General features: G+C 39.5%; 2 protein-coding genes across 5 annotated transcripts in view; both read left to right on the forward strand.

The window, feature by feature from the left end:
- Window positions 1–21,273, forward strand: part of LOC135698457 (uncharacterized) — a 202,774-nt gene that overhangs the window by 160,396 nt on the left and 21,105 nt on the right. The gene's annotated exons all lie outside the window — the stretch shown is intronic.
- The window catches only part of Arf51F (ADP-ribosylation factor 6), a 79,895-nt gene that overhangs the window by 52,933 nt on the left and 5,689 nt on the right, over window positions 1–21,273 (forward strand). For 2 of the 4 annotated variants that reach the window (XM_065218466.1, XM_065218470.1), the window contains exons 2-4: window positions 6,716–6,837; window positions 6,922–7,077; window positions 7,159–7,305. In XM_065218466.1, the coding sequence (XP_065074538.1) occupies window positions 6,756–6,837; window positions 6,922–7,077; window positions 7,159–7,305 (385 nt within the window). In that variant the 5' untranslated portion in view covers window positions 6,716–6,755. The remainder of the gene's footprint in view (window positions 1–6,715; window positions 6,838–6,921; window positions 7,078–7,158; window positions 7,306–21,273) is intronic. The other 2 variants (XM_065218468.1, XM_065218469.1) reach the window with 1 other exon arrangement.

Below are 21,273 nucleotides of genomic sequence, written 5' to 3' on the forward strand. Positions count from 1 at the left end.
GCTGCACTTAAGCCGAAGTTTTGTCCAGAAGGCCAAAACTAAGGCTGGGCTTCGAACCTTCAAGGTACAAAAGGCCCCTAATCGCGACGAGAAGCAGAACAAGTCCGCCAAAACCCGTGCCAGGAAGTTGTTCCTCAACATGCTGACGAAAGTTGAATGCTGCATCATGGACGACGAAACATATGTGAAGGCCGACTTCAAACAGATCCCCGGCAACCTGTTTTTCACGGTCAAGGATAAGTTCAGCGTTCCGGAGCATGTCCGCACTTAGAAGATGTCCAAATTTGCGAAGAAATTCCTGGTTTGGCAAGCCATCTGCACGTGCGGGAAGCGGAGTGCACCTTTCGTGACCCAGGACACGATAAACGGACAGGTGTACATAAATAATAAGTCACTATTTTCAACTTTTTTTTAGAGTGAATTTATTTCAAGATTGATTATTCTTTTCGTTGTGACGTTTAATCGTCTCTCTCTCTCTATATACAGGATGTATACTTTTTCTGGATAAAATTTTCAAAGTAAGTAAGTCCAAGATCTAAAAATATTCAATGTCTTGAAGTTTCTTATTCCATGTACAAGATATTAGAAATATTCAAAGTGCCAGAATTAAGTATAGAAATATTTGATTTATTTCAAGTTCGTAATTAATTTTATGAAAGAATAGAGATCATCATTGTAGTCCCATTAACTTTGCAACAATTATAGGAACTTTGGAGAAGGAAATGCTGAGAATTTCAGTGAACAACAAACTGCAGGAACATAAGGGAAGTTACCACGCTGCAAATATGGGAAACTTACTCGAAGCTGTAAGAACCTCAAAGCGGTTTTTTTGCATCCGAGACTTATCAGGAACTTTTAAGAAGTTCCTAGAATTTCAGAGAACTTTACAGGTATCAAACGAACTTGAGAAATTTAAGAAAACTTGAGGGGTATTGTGCAAATTTTTAAAAAGTTCTAAGCACCTCAGAAAAGCTGGATCTAGAAATCTTTGGGGAATTTCAGAGCTTAAGAGCAGTTTCCGTAACTATAGTCTAGAGTTTTGGAGCAGTTTAAAATCTATAATCGTAAATTAAGATACATTCAAGATAGTTCCATGATGTGCTGAAAACAATACAGCAAAAAATAAAGTTTAATATTACATGCAAGAGGATGCACTTCAGTCATGTCGAAAATCTCATGTAATTTTTATGGCCACAAAAATAAACAAATGCAGTCAAAGCAGCGTAATGTCAGTTCATACACTGTATTAATGATAATTTTGTGCTTTTTGGCAAGTAATATTACACCATATTTTCGAAACGATTGAAGTGCATCCTCTTGCATGTAATATTAAACTTTATTTTTTGCTGTGAAATCGAGACCTCTTAATATGTTCCGCGGATTTCAGGGAAGTACAGAGACCTTCAGAGAATTTATGAAAACCTCAGAAATATTTCAGAAACTTCACAGAAGTCCAGAGAATTTCAGGGAAATTTTAATGTGTTTACGGGAATTCCATTTATTTCCAAGCAGAACCGAGATCTTCAATAGAATTGAGAGCTTTAGGGGAGCTTCGAGAACATCTAGACAGATCAGATAATCAAAAGGCTGTTCAAATAATTTCAAGGAAACTGTAGAAACCTTAAAGAAGTTTCGAGAAACTCAGAGAATTTCCGGAATTTTTGCAAAGCTCCGAGAGAATATCTGGAACGTAATCAAAATTATATGGACATCCGGAAAACGTGAAAATTTAGCTGGATTGATTAAAGAACATCATCGAAGTTCAATTAATAAAAAAAAGCGAGAACTTTTAGCAAGCAGCGATATCTCAGAAATTCCAGAGTACTAAATTTAGATATTTTTAGATAGTTTTATCATAATCAGCGAAGTTCCGAGGCTTCGAGGACGATCAGATAGCTTTAGAAATTTTAAAAACTTCGGAAACTTCACAGAAGGACAGTGGTCTTCAGCAGGCTTGCTTCCACTCACTTGCTATAAAAAATTGTTTTTTGGAATTATGAATTTATTAGATATTATAATAATAGTTTGTAGTTGTAAGTCACAAGATAAGGTTGTAAACTAGGTGTTTGACACATAAAACCTGTCATTATTGCTTTCAGTGCGTCACAATCAGCGATTTTACGATTCGTGAGCGCTCACTCTGAGTGAACGCTCACGAGTCATAAATTCGCTGATTGTGACGCACTGAAAGCGAAATTGACAGGTTTTATGTGTCAAATACATGCCTTCCAACCTTTTCTTGTTTCTGACAAGTACAAACTTTCATAATAGCATCCAATGATGCCATAATTCCGTAAAACATTTTTTATAGCGAAGTGAGTGGAAGTAACCCTGGTCTTCAGAAACATTACTTCATAGAAATCTATGGAGCTTGAGATGAGATCCGCAAACTTCAGGAAATTTTATGAACATTAGCAAAATGCGGAAGCATTTGAAAGAGGTTTAGTAAGCTCCGAAAATTTGAGGAATTTCAGGGAGAAATCAGTTCCATTAGTTTAAGAAAATTAGTGGGGAATTTAAAGCAGTTTCCAGATTTTCAGATAACTTCAGAGACGTTAAAAAATTATTTAAGGTCTTCGCATAAGTTCAGAAGTTCACTGAAGCATTTTTAGGACGATTTAATTAAATACAGCGCAGTACAAAAAGCTTCATGCGAACTGCAAAAACTTTCGAGAAGTTTTGAGAATTTCAGAAAAGAACAGAGGACCTCAGAGCAGTTCCGTCAACATTAGAGATGTCACATAAATTTTAAAGATGTTTAGAGAACTTCAGTGAATTGTTGAACCTTTAAAGAAGATCTATGATCGTTAGAAAAATTGAGGAAACTTTAGAAAGTCCTATAATGTTCAGAATTTGAGGAGAAGTATTATGAGCATCAGGCTAGTTCATCAAACTACAAAAGAACTTCAAGGCAGTTTCATTAACTTCAGGAAAAATTTGAGAATTTTCAAGTGTTTCTAAAGACCTCAAAATAGTTCATTCCATATTTAACGGAGATTTCCTCAAAATCTCGATGAAGCTATCCTCAGAATTAAATTTTTTTTTAGTTTTCCTCGGAATTACTTTGAAATTCTCCACAATTAGAAATTCTTTGGAAAGATTCTCCGAGTATTCATTGAATTCATCAGATTTCTTTTTGAATCTCACTCCTTCCCTTGGAATTCTACTTACATTGAAAGTCTCCTAACAATTCATTGGCATTTCTCCTCAGATTTCTTCTCATAATTTGTTTGGCAAACTCTTCTGAATTTATTTTCCAAATTCCTTTGAAGATGTTCTGGAGTTATTCTCACATTTAATTGTAATCCTCCTTTTAGTATTTAAAAAAAAAAAAAATCGGTGAAGTTTACAAGAGTTGTACTTCTCAGAAATTCCTAAGATTTCTTGCAATTCTACTAAAAACTAAGGCTTCATATGAAATCTAAAATTCCTGAAAACTACCTCGAAAGCCGACATTATTCTGAATGAATTTTTTTCCAGAGCTCCCTTGGAATGAGGTCCTTAGAAATCATAATAAAATTCCTCGAGTATTTTAAACTGTTCATGGAATTTGAATGCAGATTCTTTGAAATTTATTTAAGTATTATAGCTATTATGTCCATGTTATTAGTTCAAATTATTTTTTTCTAGGAAATATGCATGTTCCAAAACCAAAAATTATTATTTTTTAAATTTATTTGTTACTTAAGATTAATGCATTGTGAATCTTCAAAGTTCAAAGTGTGAATGAAAATAACGAGAAATATTAAATGGTTGTATTTTAAAATTCATTATTTTCTTTAAAATATCCTTAGTAATATTTATTTTTTATTTTTTTGAGAATTCCGGGTAGTTTAAGGAAACAAAAAAATTCCTGTAGATTTCCGGTTTGATTATAAACTTTCTATTGAATCTTTCGCTTTAAAAGTTCATATCGTACATAAGTGTTTATGAGATAATAATTTAATAAGTCTAAAACATCAAACATTTATTTACACACTTAGAAAAAATCATGTAAATTTAGGTGCTCTGAGAGTGACATATACGAGCGTCAATTTTTTTAGGTGCTCTGAGAGTGACATATACGAGCGTCAATTTTGACAAAAAGTTGAGTCATAACAGACGCGAAATATACCTCAATCAAACGTGCTTTTCATCTAGCAACGAACTTTTCAGTCTCGGAGCACTTAATATTACATGACATGTTTGTTTACGTCTCATTCTTTATGTCAAAGACGGATTCCGTCATGTGTAAAATTAATTATTTCTAAGTGTGTAGTGTTTTCTTCTCTTAGGTCACTTTTTAGTCACTATTTTTAGAACTATAAGTCGCTATTTCAGTGCTAACATTTGAAAACGGCGCAAAAGCCATTTGTAAACAAATGGTTTGTGGGCCCTTTACTCGCTACCCGAAGAACGCCCACGCAAACCAACAGCATCGTCAGGAAGGGGAAAATTTCCCCTACCCGATGTTGCTGTTGTGTCGAGTGGGTGTACTTCAAGTAGTGAGTAAAGGGCCCACAAACCATTTGTTTACAAATGGCTTTTGTGCCGTTTTCAAATGTTAGCACTGATTTGGTCACTTATTTATTCAACATGGTCACTAAAATCACTATTTCTCACAGCAGTGATCGCTACCAGCCCTGTAGTTGGGAAACGGAGTTAGTTAGCGCAACCTTGTACAGCAGGTCAAATCTGCAAGGGCTCTGGACCAGCAAAAGTAAAGTTAGTAAGAAATTGTCAAATTATTTTCTGCCGTAATAATGTTTTGGGCATAATCTGGCAACCTTGTGCTCTCTTCCCGTCACCGTTCATCTTCATAACAACAGAAACAACACCACAAGTAGTACTAGGTATACAGATCCAAAACGACCAAACGCCATCAGGCGGTCGACAGTTAGCCGATGTTCTGCACGTCTTTCTTATTCCACGCCATTATAGTGCCTATGTGCGGGTGAGAGCGCGTCGTTCCGCTTCATTTCTTGCTTTGTTATGTCAATCAAGGAAAATAATCAAATTTCCGCTGAGTTATTTGCGCTCAAACTCATACGTCTGCTGTGCTGCCTGTTGTGTTTGTTGGATGCGATAAATAAATAAATATCCCCGTCCTTAATCATATTGCAGTGACCGACCTAGGAACCAGCTTTTGGTGGGACCAATTACCCCGTCTCTAAAATAGAACAAAAATGACTGATTGGTGAAGGAAAAACATCATGACATGGGCCGTTCCGAGATTCTTGGCTAAATGGTTGATTTTCACTGAGCTACCGGATGGCCTACAGACACTCAGTTGGATTTGGTCGTTACATGGCTACGAACGGTTAGCGAGTCAACGGAAAACAAAATACAAATTTTTCACCTCTTTGAGGTTTATTATTCTTCTTTGTTTCGTTGAGGGATTCAGCTAGATAAGGCAAATTTCGGTATGAGAATGGAGATTGCCATTTTTTTTTTCCGTCAAGCATGGAAATATGCACGGTAGCTACTAATTCCACTAACAAGCTAGTTTATGCCGCTATTGTTGTCTTAAAATTATCCGCGCCCCGAAGTGGTGTAAAGCTCATTTTAAAGTTGCTTTCGGCGGTGGAATAATACGGTTTGACTAATTTTATTAGAGGAGTGGGCGTGTAAGATTGACGACAATGATTCATTTGCTTTTCGTTTAAAATGCTGATTGTCGAGCATGTCATTCAAATGGTAGAAAACGATGCATACAATCTATGCAATGTAGAGGATAATCATAGACGCCCGAAAATTTCAACTTCACTAGAAGTAGGAAGTTCTACATTTGCACCCTACTTCATAGTCATATGATTATTCGATCTTTGCAAAACGATCTGCGATAAGGTAGACACTACGGATGCAATACTAACTTTTTCTGACGTGAACTATATCGATGATTGTATAGTTTCAATATTATAGTTCTAGCTACGATGTAAAAGCATATGTAACTTTATTCATAAGCGCCCTATCTCTCTCTTGCTTTGACCGTCGGACAGGAAGATGTATACAAACCTGTCCATTGGAACTTGTTGAACCATTTAGGTATTTTTTGCCGACGTTATCACCGACTCCGTTCGAGTCGCCGCTACCGTCGTCACCATCATCGTCATCATGAATGAAAAAAAAAAAAAAAAACGCACATATTTGAATAGTATCAATAAACTCGCAAACTGATAACCGGCTGGTCATCGTTGTTGGTGTTGGTGCAAAGGAGCGATGCAAGCCTGGAAGGTTTTCGAATAGAAAAAAGCACCGTGAACAATGAATAATTCATTCTGCTGTGGATTGTTATCATCAATCGTACGCGAGCAAAGTTTGCTCCAGTTGCCGGCCGAGCTATTCTAGATAGAGACGACCGGCCCTTGATTTCGTTTGCCGTGGTCAACGGAGACAGTGCAATTAAAATCCGATCAATAATCGTTTTGTAACTCATCCCTATTCGCTTAGATCGGTTGCGGTGGAGGAATTCGAGATATGTGATACCGGTGTTCGTTTTGAGTGGCGTTCTTAGTATATAGGAATTTGTTACTGAGAGACCTTTAGCAACGGTTATCACGTAATGTAAACTGCTTATGATAACGTGTCGGCGAATTCCTTCTCCGAGATCTGATGACGAAAGGGATCATCCAATTCGTGATTTTATCTCTCAGTCAGCAGCTATTTATTTAACAATGCTTGTATAGCACTCACCGGAGCACAATACTAATTTAATTTTCCTTTCGTTTTCTTCCAGCAGCCCCTGTTAAAGGGGTACAAAGTGCAATCGGTCAACAATGGGGAAGTTACTATCCAAAATCTTCGGCAACAAGGAGATGAGAATATTGATGCTCGGTCTGGATGCCGCTGGTAAAACTAGTGAGTATCGCTGAACCTTCCCTTCCATTGTCTGATCGTTAGACTAACAATATATGATGTCCGGTTTTCCGCTTTCGTTCACAGCTATTTTATATAAGTTAAAATTAGGTCAATCGGTAACGACAATTCCAACCGTCGGCTTCAACGTCGAAACCGTAACGTATAAGAATGTCAAATTCAACGTGTGGGACGTTGGCGGGCAGGATAAAATTAGACCATTGTGGAGGCACTACTACACAGGTAATGATTGACACCGACCGACCAGTCGTCTGTCGTCGCTATTATATTGTATCCTTGTAACAAACCTGTTGCTCGTTTTAGGCACACAAGGACTCATATTCGTAGTAGACTGTGCGGACCGGGATCGAATAGACGAAGCGCGGCAAGAACTGCACAGGATAATCAACGACCGGGAGATGCGGGACGCCATCATACTGATATTTGCCAACAAACAGGATCTACCAGAAGGTGAGCTTTTGTGATTTGCGACCGGAGCGGTAGTTGTAGCTGCTACTCCGTGATTGTCGAGAACCAGCAATATTGCACATTGATTCAAATGATTGTGGCTTGGGATTAGCTTATCATTCTCTATGTATATATTTCGATGGTTTATTAATTTATATGGTCAACAATGGCGCTGGCCTCGACCTTACGGTCATCGGGAATGGCAAGGGTTGTCAGTTCGGCATGCGCTGTTACCAGAGACCGAATACACCTCTGCATCTCCACGGATGTTACAGAAAGGATTTTTTTTTTGTTAGTGGAAAGATTAAATTAGATCTGAATGCACTTTGAAAAGTGATGCGATCTTTTAAAGCCCGATGCAACGCTATGAATTCAGTAATGTAAAGGGATGGATAGAACCCACTATCTTCTGCTCAGTAAGTAAAATTGGTACACACTAGGCCATCGACGCCTTACTTCACAAGAAACCGGTGACGATGGATTTCAGTATCGCTTCACATCCTCCAGAGTCCAGGGTACAAAGGGTATCAGCAGGTTGTCGATTACCTGAAAAAAATTCTAAAAAATCAGGAAATATCAAGGAACTCATTTTTGGACCTGGAAAATCAGGGAATTTCATTCAAATTCAGGGAAATATTTCTTAATCACAGAAGTATGACTAATTTTGCTAGTTTCAAGCAACTTAATTACTAATTTTAGTTTGAGGATGGTTGTTAATTTCAAATTTTAAATAGAGTTGCGAATATGTGGTTGCTCAATGCTTGATGTTTAATTACTGAAATAAAGGGGTTTTTTGATGATTTTGCGCCTAATATAAATTCAGCTCCAACTGTGTGTTGACACATTCCTGAGTTAAACTGAGATCCTGAGGGTTGATAAACATTTATTTAATTAGGCACTAGACCTTGAAAGTTGTCGCAAAATTTAACCTCCAAATGGGTATGTGCGTCTCTTAATAGATGTTACACCTAATTAGGTCTGACGTAGATGGGCGCGCATTGGAGCGCTTTTGAGTAAATTCAAGATTAGTAAAGAGTCAAGAGAAGAGGGTGATTTTTTTTAACACTTGTAGTTCTTATTCCTTATTGTGTTCTTAATACATTAGCTCAGAGAATCAACTAACTTGCCTGGGTGGATTTTTTCTTTGATTGCTGTAAGCAGGAGTAATACTTTTATGATTGATTAAAGATTAAAAAAAAACTTAGACATGCATTGCCTCGTCAGCAAGCATAGAGTGGCTTTATTGAGTATTCTAGGTCTTCATTGTAAATCTGGTTAGCTCGGAAAATTAGCTTCTCAGTGAAGTTTTAGGATTGCAATTGCGATGAAATTAAATTACAGAATTGTGGAGGTGAAAGCGCTGTTTTCACTATTTCCCAACATAGGAATATGGCCTCGCATTAGCGTTTGGTTAAGCGTATTATCCGGAATAATTTTCTTGCGGAGCTGGGTCTCAAATTGTGCTCAAGGGATTAAAGACAAGTATTTCATATGTAAGCTGTAGGAGAACTGGGTGACTTTCTACCCCTAGCGCAGGGTGGCAAGTGAACCAGGAAAACCAGGAAAACCGGGAAAAAGTCAGGAATTTATTTTCACCAGGAAAAACCAGAAAAAAAACAGGAATTTCATAAGTCCACCAGGAAAATAATCTTGTTTGTATAATTTAAATAGGGTTTAAATTTAATGTGTGTAAAAGTTTCTTTTTATAATCAGGTCAAAACTAACCATTTTGTTCAAGCTTAATCTTTCACACAACTAAATATTGATGAACAAAATTTACCCTGAGAATTTAGTAAATATATTTTGTATTTATTTTAAATTTAATTTTTTTCTAAAATCAATTGCATGTATGATTTGTGCTTAATTGATAGCAGACTTAAGCAGTGCCGACGCATAACTACTTTGAAGTAGCTGTTCAACTTGTTCAATAAAAAAGTTCTATTTCTAAAAACTTCAGATAAGGCCTTCGAACTTCATGCAAGTTCTACAAAATTCGGGAAAGTCTTACAAGTTTCAGGAAAATCCTGTGAACTATTATGATGACCTAATATGATTTTCAAATCATGTTGTAATCAAAATTCCGCTAAATAAGATCCTTAATCGTTGACAATTTGCGGAAAATTTAAACAAACTGGAAATCCGTAAAATTGTTAGAAGCAAAGGTTTGTTTAAAGCGTCCTCATTCATATCACTCTTCGCAATTTCACCTTGAGATAAACTTGGCTAAAACTCTCAATAAAAAAGTTAAAAAAATCGCAGTATCAAAAACAGAAACTTCAAAATTTAGGGGCTTATAGATCTCTTAATTTCAGACATTAGATAGGGCTCCGCGCTAGTCCATCGTATCTCAGCTTTTCTTCGTCATACACCCGGGTTCGCTCATTTTACGGGTTATCGCAAATGTTTCAGTGTCAATCGTAATTAATCTTGTAAGCAAAGATGTTTTTGCAAAAACATGAGTGAAAACGCTTTGCTATTATAGTTTTAGCACATAGAACGGAAAAAGGCGCCATGATACAACGAAGTAGCGCGGCTCCCTACTAGCTTCTTTACAGCAAACAATCAGATAAAGATTTCACGGGCATTCACAAGAACCTGAATACCTATTTTGGTTTGTGAAATTCCGTATTGCGCGAAGAACGCTGGTACAAGGATTCACTTTATTTTTTTTTTATTAAAAATATTTTTTTAAATACATGGTTTTAAAAACAGGAAATTTTTAAATCATTGGCCAGGAAAACCAGGAAAACCCAGGAAATTCAAAATGGAAATTCACTTGCCACCCTGCAAATTGTGCTCAAGGGATTAAAGACAAGTATTTCATATGTAAGCTGTAGGAGAACTGGGTGACTTTCTACCCCTAGCGTCGAGTTCGGAAACAGTCAGAATAGAACTTCTAAGCAGGGTTGAAAATGTTCACGATATTTCACAAGTTCAACAAGGGAAAAGTCCGCGAGTTATACTGACTTTTGGGGCATATTTTCAGCACGGCTTCTAAGGGTGAGAAAAATGCCATGCCAAGAACCTCTTTTCATATCATGGAGTAAATCGAGCAGTTGCAGTTTCCTTCACACATCGCTATTAATCAATAATTGACAATAATTGAAGTGATTACCTGGCGCTAACTAGAATTACAATTTGTGAAATAAGGAAATTGCGGTGCCTTCCCGTTTTTAGCAGCATGTTATTTCCATATTTTTTTTTTATAATTCTACAAAATGTATCGAACGCTTTATTCAATTTGAGGTTGCATTGGACCACAATTAATGAGTTAGAGTACCATTTGATATTTCATAAACAAATGTCCAGATCCAGAAAGCACTACCTAACTAACAATTTTGGCTACAGACTAGCTTATACAGTCAACAATTATCCAGCTAATTTGTGCCTGTATAGACTGGTATGCTGCTAGGATTGTTTGTTGGGTAGTACATATCTGAGGAAAGTAATAGCTCGTGAGGTCGTGTTGACAAAACCATGTAGACACTGTACCTGGATTTTGAAATTACTGCAAAATCAACGAAAATCAAGCGTGATCTTGGGCATTGGTGAGATTTGATTTTTTGATGTTTTCCCAACACTGCTCAGGAACCACTCAGCACAATTGAATACTACCCGCAGATGCGCAAAAATTATCCGCCTTTGCTGTACTGCAGCATACACGAAGTAGCAATTTCAGGTAAAATTGGGCATTAATTTCAGAGTTGTCTGTAATTGAAAATTCGATGTGAAAGTGCATGTATAGCCTACGTGATGGTCATTGGTGGACTCTACAAGAAATCACCTTAAATGAAGGCAATCTGCTGCTTTACTGCTCGCATCAAGTAACACAGTGACTCCTGAGCTAAAAATAACCCGACCCACCAACACAACCAGTGCACAAAACCGTCAGGTTCAATGAGTCATTTTCATATGAATATCAACAGCCATTCGCTTCATCATTCACTGCTTCGTAATAGTATGATCACATTACGCTCTATATTACGTTATATAGCGAGATGATATCGATATCACGTTGAGGTGTTCACACTACAGCGAGATGATATGGTTTGACATTAATGAACCAAAACAAAACCCCTGACAAAAACAAATTAGGGAAAGAAGACTATCGTTTGCAAACGTTCCATCTCGCGTTCTAAAGATTGTTGAAAGTTAAAATGGGAGTCAGTGGACGAAATTTAAGAATAATACTTACGCAGCACGTAAGACAACTAAACGCAATGAGAGAACCAATAGCGCATTTCTCTTTCCTGAAAGACATGTAAAATATGCCAGTTACAATCTGAAACAAAACCCGCAGAAGTCGTCGACATAGTGATCCTTTGTCGACAATTTCTGCCACGGTTTCGGTGCGTTTTACTTCAAGTGAAACAGATGATGGATTGAAAAACATAACGTATAATAAACTTACTTGTACCTGGCGGTCAGGTTATGAATTCGGACTTTTATTTCGTCCGTGGAAACGGTAAAACCATGCGTTGAAAAAAGAACGCGAATTTCCTCCAGAATGTGGCTGTTTTTGCGGCTGCCTCGCAGGTCTTGAAGTTTGTCCTCCCACGCTTCAAATAAAAGTTTCATTTGGGCTGCAGACCAGATGCTTCGCTTTTTTGTTTGTTTTGTTTTCATATTTCCGAAATGAAAACAACCTCACAAACAACGCGAACTGAACACTTTACTCACGGGGACACGGATAACCGGACGATGGGACACGGTGACACGACGACGACGGGACGCAACAAGATATCAAACAGCGAATGAAAAAATCAAACCTCAAAGCAAAACAAAAGCTAAGGTTTGATGGGTAGCGTCAAATGACATAATGACGTTCAGCTCTATCGGCCGTGATGCCAGCTGCTGCTTTTCAGGTATTTTTAAAAATCGGAACGTGATATGAGCTATATCAAGCTCGGATCGTGATATAGAATGACAGTTCGTTTATATGAGATATTACTTGATATAGAAGGTGATATTGGCGCTATATTACGAATCTCACTATATTACTATATTACAGGGTAATGTGAACGGGGTATAAGATTCTGTATGATTGGAAAGTAAACGAGTCACCGACAGTCGAGCACTCAGTCAGTAGCTCAGTCAGAATGTTTTTTCGTCCATGATGGTACCCAACCCTTGATTTGAGTGACGAGCGTACATGGAAAAATGCCTCAATTACATGCTGTGTGACCGAAGGCAAGCGGTGTGAGTCGCCTGTTCGTGAGTGACTCAATGTTTTTGTTGGTTCGTTCATTGCCTCGTCCTTTACCGTTTGATACATACGGTCAGGATAGAGCGGTGCCTTGACTATTCTTCCCATGGCAATTGCAACACAACTATTTTTCCCATGGCAATTGTATTAAACTCGGTTTCTAGTAACAACGATTGTGGAACTTAAAATTCTTTCCCTCCTCTAAGATTGTGAGAACGTAGTCCTAGGCGAGTAAGAGAGGTGACACAGTCGGAAAAAGTGTTAGTTTGTTTACTAAAATGAACCACCCATTTTTTTTTTTTTTTTTTTTTTTTGTATTAATTTATTTGTACAGGCTCAATCGAATAAACTTTACAGAGCCGAGTTATCATTTGCATTATACATGAATGATGTCTTAAATCTAGAGTTAAAGGAATTGAACCGATTACTCGCGGTCGTCTCGAGGTTAGTGGAGATTTACAATTTTTTGGATGGGGAAAGGGAGAAGGAAGTTTGAAATATGATTTATTATATAAATATTTAATTAATCCTAAAACATGAACTTATTTCTATTCATCTTGAAAACAAACATAAAAAAAACTACACGCACAATACACAAACTAAACACAAGGTTAATCAAACTTACAATCTAAGGTTAGTATTCTTAAAGTAAACATATATGAGTTCCATAAACTCCAGATCACGTCTAGCCAAAATATCCCGAACTGGAACATTAGATTGTCTACCTCGAGCCCGAAGGGAATCGCACAGCTCAGATCTGACTCCACGATGCTCAGCACAAGACCAAAGGATGTGATCGGCGTCTTGGTAACCTTGTCCACATTCACAGAGATTGCTGTCTCCCAGCCCAACACGAAACAAGTGAGCGTTTAACGAATAGTGATTGGACATGAGGCGAGACATCAGACGAATGAAGTCTCGACCCACATCCAACCCCTTGAACCAAGGATTCTTCGACACCTTAGGGATAATCGAGAATAGCCATCGTCCCAAACTCCCTTCACTCCATTTATTTTGCCAGCTGGCGAGCGACTGTTGACGATAAATGAAGAAAAATTCATTGTAGGCGATTTGTCGATCGTAAATATCGCCTTGCATAGCGCCCACCTTAGCAAGTGAGTCCGCCTTCTCATTGCCCGGAATCGAGCAATGAGATGGGACCCATGCAAAGGTGATGACAAAAGATCTTAAAGATAAAGCACTCAGAAGCTCTCGTATTTTCATGAGAAAATACGAGGAGTGCTTTACCGGCCTCATGGATCGAATAGCCTCGACAGAACTGAGACTATCCGTAAAAATAAAATAGTGATCTGGTGCAAGTGAGGCGATCGTTTCTAGCGTATAGTATATTGCCGCCAGTTCAGCAACATATACGGAACAAGGAGCTTGAAGCATTCGAGAGGCGCTATGAAATTCGTTAAAAATACCAAAACCAGCGGACGACTCTATTAGTGATCCATCTGTGAAGAACGATCTTGCGGAATCAACTTGGCCAAACTTTGCAGCGTAAATTGACGGAACAATCATGGAACGATGATGTTCTGGGATTCCACGAATCTCCCGCGTCATAGATACATCAAAACTAACTGAATTGCCGAAGTCGGAGAAGCATACACGATGGGGATTATGCTGTGAAGGGCGGACATCCTGAGTTATGTACACGTAGTACAATGACATAAAACGAGTTTGAGGGTTTAGCTCAAGAAGCTTCTCAAAGTTTTCGATTACCAGTGGGTTCATAACTTCACAACGGGTGAGGAGCCTGAGGGACAATTCCGAAAACCGATCCGATAGTGGCAACATGCCCGCCAACACTTCGAGACTCATCGTATGAGTCGAGTGCATGCATCCTAACGCGATACGAAGACAACGATACTGGATACGTTCCAGTTTGATGATGTGAGTTTTAGCCGCCGACTGGAAGCAAAAACTACCGTACTCCAAAACCGATAAAATCGTTGTCCGGTACAACGTTAGAAGATCTTGCGGATGAGCTCCCCACCACGTTCCGGTAATTGTTCGGAGAAAATTGATCCTTTGTTGGCATTTTCGTCTCAGATACTCAATGTGGGATCTCCAGGTGCATTTGGAATCGAACCAAACCCCAAGATATTTGAAAGACATGGAATGAGTGATCGGCTTACCCAAAAGTTGAAGCTTCGGTTGTGCTGGGCTATGCTTCCTAGAAAAAACGACCAACTCAGTTTTCTCCGTGGAGAATTCGATACCTAGCTGGATAGCCCAAGTAGACAAATTGTCTAAGGTATCCTGTAAGGGTCCTTGCAGGTTGACCCCTGTGGGCCCTGTCATAGAAACTACGCCATCATCTGCAAGTTGTCTCAACGTGCAGTTGTCACTTAGACAATTGTCAATTTCTCTGACATAGAAATTGTACAAAAGGGGGCTTAAACATGAGCCCTGGGGGAGACCCATGTAACTAAATCGAGAAGCTGTAGAGTTTCCATGAGAAAAGCTCATATGTTTCTCTGACAGCAAATTGTACAAAAAGTTATTAATTAATGGGGAAAGGCCACAAGCGTGGAGTTTGTCTGAAAGGACTTCAACCGATACTGAATCAAAAGCCCCCTTAATATCCAAGAACACCGAAGCCATTTGCTCTTTTTTAGCAAAAGCCAACTGGATATCTGTGGAAAGCAACGCGAGACAGTCGTTCGTTCCCTTACCCCTACGGAAACCAAATTGAGTATCTGAGAGTAGGTGGTTCGTCTCAACCCATTTGTCGAGGCGAAAAAGGATCATTTTCTCCAACAATTTTCGAATGCACGATAACATCGCGATGGGACGATACGAGTTATGATCTGACGCGGGTTTTCCAGGCTTTTTAATGGCTATAACTCTCACTCGCCTCCAATCATCAGGAACAATATTGAACTCCAGGAACTGACAAAACAAGTTCAACATGCGCCTCTTAGCGACGTCTGGGAGGTTCTTCAACAAGTTGAACTTGATTCTATCAGCCCCCGGAGCCGAATTGCCACACGAAAGGAGCGCGAGTGAGAGTTCCAGCATTGAAAAAGGCTGGCTGATCTCGTCTACCGAATTCGTCGTTTCGCGAGGAATCATCTGTGCCGGCACGGAATCAGGACATACTTTTCGCGAACTTGAGAATCCACCGATCCGAGTACTCCTCGCTCTCGTTGTTTGAAGACCGGTTACGCATCCTTCGCGCGGTGTTCCAAAGCGTATTCATCGACGTTTCGCGCGATAAACCGTCCACGAATTGCCGCCAGTATCCGCGTTTCTTGGCTTTGATGAGGCTCTTGAGTTCGCGTTCAAGAGTTGAGTACGCTTCGAAATACTCGGGTGTTCCGCGTTTCCGGAAAAGCTTAAACGCGTCGGATTTTTTACGATAAACCTCAGTGCATTGCTGGTCCCACCAAGGGGTAGGAGGTTTCCTACGAAAAGACGTTCCTGGAACCGGCCGAGTTTGAGCTCGAAGCGCGCTGTCCAAGATCAGATTGGAGAGGAAGTTATATTCCTCCAACGGTGGAAGCTCTTCTACCGACGACACGGCTTCATCTATCGCGGTCTTGAACGTTGTCCAATCGATATTACGGGTGAGGTCGTACGCGACGTTAACGGATTCCGACGAATTGAACCCACTGGCAATCGAAATTTTGATCGGCAAGTGATCACTACCGTGGGGATCCTGGATCACATTCCACGTGCAATCCAACGATAATGAATTAGAGCAAAGTGTGAGGTCTAATCTACTTCCATTTGAGGATGGACCAGCCAGACGTGTTACTTCTCCATTGTTAAGAATTGTCATATTGAAGTTATCACAGAGGTCATATATCAAAGTAGAACGGTTGTCATCATACAGTTCCCCCCAGTCTGTACCGTGGGAATTAAAATCTCCCATAATCAACCGTGAAGTAGGAAGAACTGAACAGATATCTGAAAGTTGTTTTTGACTAATCGAAACTCGGGGAGGAATATACACAGAAGCAATACAAAGGCTCTTGCCTTTAACAAAAGCCTGACATGCGACAACTTCAATACCTGGAAATTGTGGAAGATTCACTCTATAGAAGGAATGGCACTTTTTGATCCCCAAAAGTACTCCTCCTCCACGCGAATCCTCACGATCCAGTCGAATAATGTTAAAATCATGAAAAGGAAGATCGATATCTGAAGAGAGCCAAGTTTCACACAGAGCAAATGCATCACAATCGTTATTGTGAACCAAAAACTTAAACGATTCTATCTTAGGAATAAGACTTCGACAATTCCACTGTAGAACAGTGATCAAATCCCCGACCTCGTTTGGAAAATTATCCATCGAAGGAGATGATTGCTGCAAGGAGGGGCCACTTCAATGTCAACTGCTTCAAGAGGGTTTTCACAGTAGGAAGCATTGCTAGAACAATGCTTTTCAGAGGATCAGAAATATCGAGGTAATTGAGGATACTGTCCACAATGTTATCAAATGAGAACAACCCAGATGAAGAAGGGGCTTGTGTTCTGAAAATTGGGGCATCGGGGGTTTTGGATGTCCCCGGGAGAGGTGGAAAATCCTGGGTATAATCAGTTCTGCGGAATCCAGGAGGAGTAGAAGTCTCCTTTTTTCCACCACTCCTTGATTTGGGCAAGCTGATTTGGGGTTCTTGATCTGCAACTTTCCGCGAACGGATGCGTTTTCGTTTCCGGGCAGAACCTTCCGGAAAACTGAAAGAAACTCCCTCCTCAGCCAAGTCAGAGCCAGACTCGTCATCTGACAAAAGAGCGAAGGGATTTGTTTCGTTGGTCGATGGCTTGGCTGTCTTAAGCATTTCTGCAAAAGACCGCCTGGAACGTTCTTTAAGAGAGCGCTCTAGTTTTTCCCCGCGTTGTTTGTACACCGGACACGACGAGAGACCATGAGGAGGAGATCCTTTGCAGTACACGTATTTTGGTGCCGTGACTGTGCAGGCGCCATCCTCGTGCTTCTCCCCGCATTTGGAACAGCGTGCCTTGCTGCCACAGTGGGACGCCGTATGTCCCAACTGCTTACAGTTTTGGCAGTTCATGACCCGGGGAACGAACAAGCGCACAGGTAGTCGAAGTTTTCCCAGCTTGATATACTGAGGAAGGGCTGAACCAGAAAAGGTCACGCGAAACGAGTCTGTGGGGGTAAAACTCTTTTTACCCTCGCTGACAGATACTGAGCCCAGTTTTTGGACATCCAGTATCTTCACCGGGGGGAGCAAGGGGTTCTTGAAACGGCCAACCGCCTGCTTCTCCAAGATCTCGGGGGTCAGACTCGCTTCGGTGACCACACCTTCGATCTCCACATCACGAGCTGGTATGTAAACCCTGTACTCAATCGTAAAGAGCTGGGAGGCAGCAATCTCGTTAGCCTGCTTCAGGTTAGAAACGACAACACGAAGTTTATTATGCCTAACCTTCGTGATTTCGGTCACGGCCGAGTATCGCTTCGTCAGATCAGTGGAAATTTGCATCAAGTTCAAAGGTTTGTTTTTGGGCTGAAAGTAGACAACCCATGGCCCAGTCGAGTCATCTGGATAGGCTCGCGATCGGGGGCTTTTCTGAGACGAACCATGAATGATAGGACGTTTTCGTCTTTTCTTGCCATCGAGTGGCAAACTGGTGTCATCTTCCGACAAAATGTCCATATCGTCTTCTGACGAGACGTCCATTTTGCCGTACTAGTGGGAGCGGTAAACGCTCTACCACTGAAACGATGCTTAAAACCACACAGACACAATAAACAGAAAAAAACTATACAAACACAGAAACACAAAATTAAATTTAACTGATGGGCGAGAGAAAGAAACAGGAAAAAAAACTTATCTGCTATACTACTACCACCGAGTGATTACACAGCAGCAGCGGAGCGACGCGTAGCGTGGGTGACCTTCGATGCGCGTGTGCGGGCGATCTTTGTAGTGGTGTGCTTGTATTAGGCTCGGCACTCAGCTGGACACACGATGATGGATGACCGGTATAAATGCGGAGGCAGATGCTGACACTCGATGACGATGATCTGTGTGCCGGTATGCGTGATCACACACCGATGGTGCGCAAAATGGTTGGCGAATTGGCAATCGCAAAAACAATTTTCCTTCCGATGATGCCGAAAACACACTTTCTTCTCAGAAAAAAACTCACTTTCAGATAATTGTTTAGCCGGGTACTAGGGTATACGTCCCTAACCTCGGTCTAATATGCAGCCATAGATTACGTTTTTAATCATAACTCATCAATTAATTTACCTGCAAACGATATTCTACTGCTAAATGGTATGCTTAGATATGCTTATCATGTCGTTTGCTATCAGGAACCGCAAAAAGTTGAAAAACTTACTTTTTTTAAGACAAAAACTCACCAGGGAAATGTATGTAATATCGGTCTATTGTCCCCAAATTGGGTCTATTTATGGATGCAACTTCGTCCTATCCTGTTTGATTCTCAAAAAAAAACGCTCTTGGTAACGTTTTCTTATGTATTTTTTTTTTATCACTATCACTGTTAACATAATACTCTTCATTCCTCAAAACATTTCTTAGAGAAAATTTTACGAAAACTACATTAAATCACTCAAGTTAAAAATTAAAAATTAAAAATTTCGCTTATCGTCTTTCGACCGCAGAATATCTAAATCAAAACATTGTGATGTTCATTATACAGATTTGGCAGAAAAAATCTCCCTTCCTGTTCGTTCCTTATCATCCAAATGCAAACCACATTGTTGACGTTACTCTTATTGCTATATGCTGTCAAATGAATTTCATGGGCCAAAGTTAGGAACATAGAAAAGAAATGTGTCCCTAAAGTTGGGTCCATGATTTACTTGTGAAAACGTTGTTAAACAATTAAAATAAACATAAAATATTCAAACAGTAACTGTGAGTTTTACGTCTAGTGTGTATTATCAGGTAATTCCATTCAATAAATGCCATAATCAGCCCATTTGATGATCGTCAGTGCAACCTTCCCATCTTAACCTTAGAAGTCATGGCGGCTAAAAACTCCGAACAGAGTGATATTCTCAACCAGTTTTATTACTTACGAGAGCTGAAAATGTATTGAAATGTTGTGATATAAATTGATTTGTGTGTGGTACACATTTATCAATCATCAGTGATCAATATTTTCCTTATTTTTTGTGTAATATTCCTTAATTAATTATTTATTTGCGTGATAGACCGAATGAAAGGACTAGACCCACATTACATACCGTAACCCTATGCCAGTAATCACTAAGCGAGAAAAAACTGATAATTTAAACCAACCGAATACCGAGAAAACTTCCGAAATACCGGAGCGCGAAACAAGTCGACTGTACTTCTTGCTAGGTCGCAGTGGGGTCTAACCACCCATTTTGTTATGGCAAGTTTTGCTATAAGAAATGCTCCTCGTGTTTATTAGCGAAATTCACATCAAAGATTGATTAATTGCGTAGGAAATCAGTTTGGCACGGCATTTGTGACCAGCATACACCTTCCGGTCGTATGAAACAGGTCAAAAACTGTCCAATTCCGCCCTAAATACTCTACACACTCATTTTGCGCCAACTTTTTTTCTCAGTTTGCCTCAAGTGCAGTGGGCACCCGAGCAAAGTCTGAGATCAAATTGATATCTAAATTTGATGTTGTGATTTCGCTGATAATGATTGCTCAGGTTGCTGTCGTTTTGGTCGTTTTAACGGTTAAAATATCAAAATTGAGAGCAAAAAAAATCTTTCTGTGATATCACATTGAAAACTATTTCTGCTATCAGTGAGAGCAAACTGAATACTCAATTTGATATCAATTTTTGCTGTTGATAACAAAACAAGTATTCAATTTGATGTTATGCTAAGGCAATGAAATCAAACCCGCAACAACATATTTTTTAAGAGCAAATGTACAGCAAAATGAAAACAAAATTTGTCAATTGCATAAACTGAAATCAAATTAGGATTTCAGTTTGATGTTGATATCAAATTTGATTTCAATATGCTTTCATTTTGATGCTGGACTTTGCTCGGTCAGTGCCGGCAGCTCGGCCGACAGTGCTAGTCATCGAGCTAAGTTTATTTGTGAATAACTACATGTTTGGCAACCCGGTATTTTGACAGCTGTTTAGTTTTGCTCGCTGAAACCGAGACCAATACTGGGAGTACGTGAACCCAAGCACCGACCTTAAGCAGCGGGATGAATTTTCTTCGATTTGCGAAACGTTCACTGGAAAAAGTTTTCACATAGTTTCTATTAGGAACGCACATAATATTTTTCCAATTACGAAGTTAATGATTTTTATCTGAATATCATATAGCATAATAAATTCTATGAGAGTAATTATATAGATTTCATTGGACACATAACGTTCATGTGTTTTAGTAGTGCAATTTCCAATAAGGGGCTGTTCATAAACTACGTAGACAGTTTTTTTTGGATTATTGACCCCCTCCCCCAGCGTAGACAATTGTCCATACAAAAATTTTAAAATTTGTATGGGCCGTGGATAATTGTCACCCCCCCCCCTAAAATGTCTACGTAATTTATGAATAGCCCCTAATGGGATCACATGAAAGTTATGTGAAATTCACATGGATATTTTCTACTGGTTATGTGATTTATTTTATGAGTGTTGTTGCACCGTTGCAACTTTGTATGCTGTACGCTGTACGATAGAATGGCAGCAGTGGAGGGAAGCAATCAGGCAAAAAATAACAGCTCAGAATCACAACGAGCAGCTTCAGATGGATGGTAAATCTAGCTACTCCAATGTTTTGGTTGGCCATTGACCTTCCGGAA

Source organism: Ochlerotatus camptorhynchus, unplaced genomic scaffold, assembly GCF_037179485.1.
Source record: "Ochlerotatus camptorhynchus isolate MF236.1 unplaced genomic scaffold, CSIRO-AGI_Acam_v1.1 ptg000086l, whole genome shotgun sequence".
In the NCBI taxonomy this organism is placed as follows: domain Eukaryota; kingdom Metazoa; phylum Arthropoda; class Insecta; order Diptera; family Culicidae; genus Ochlerotatus; species Ochlerotatus camptorhynchus.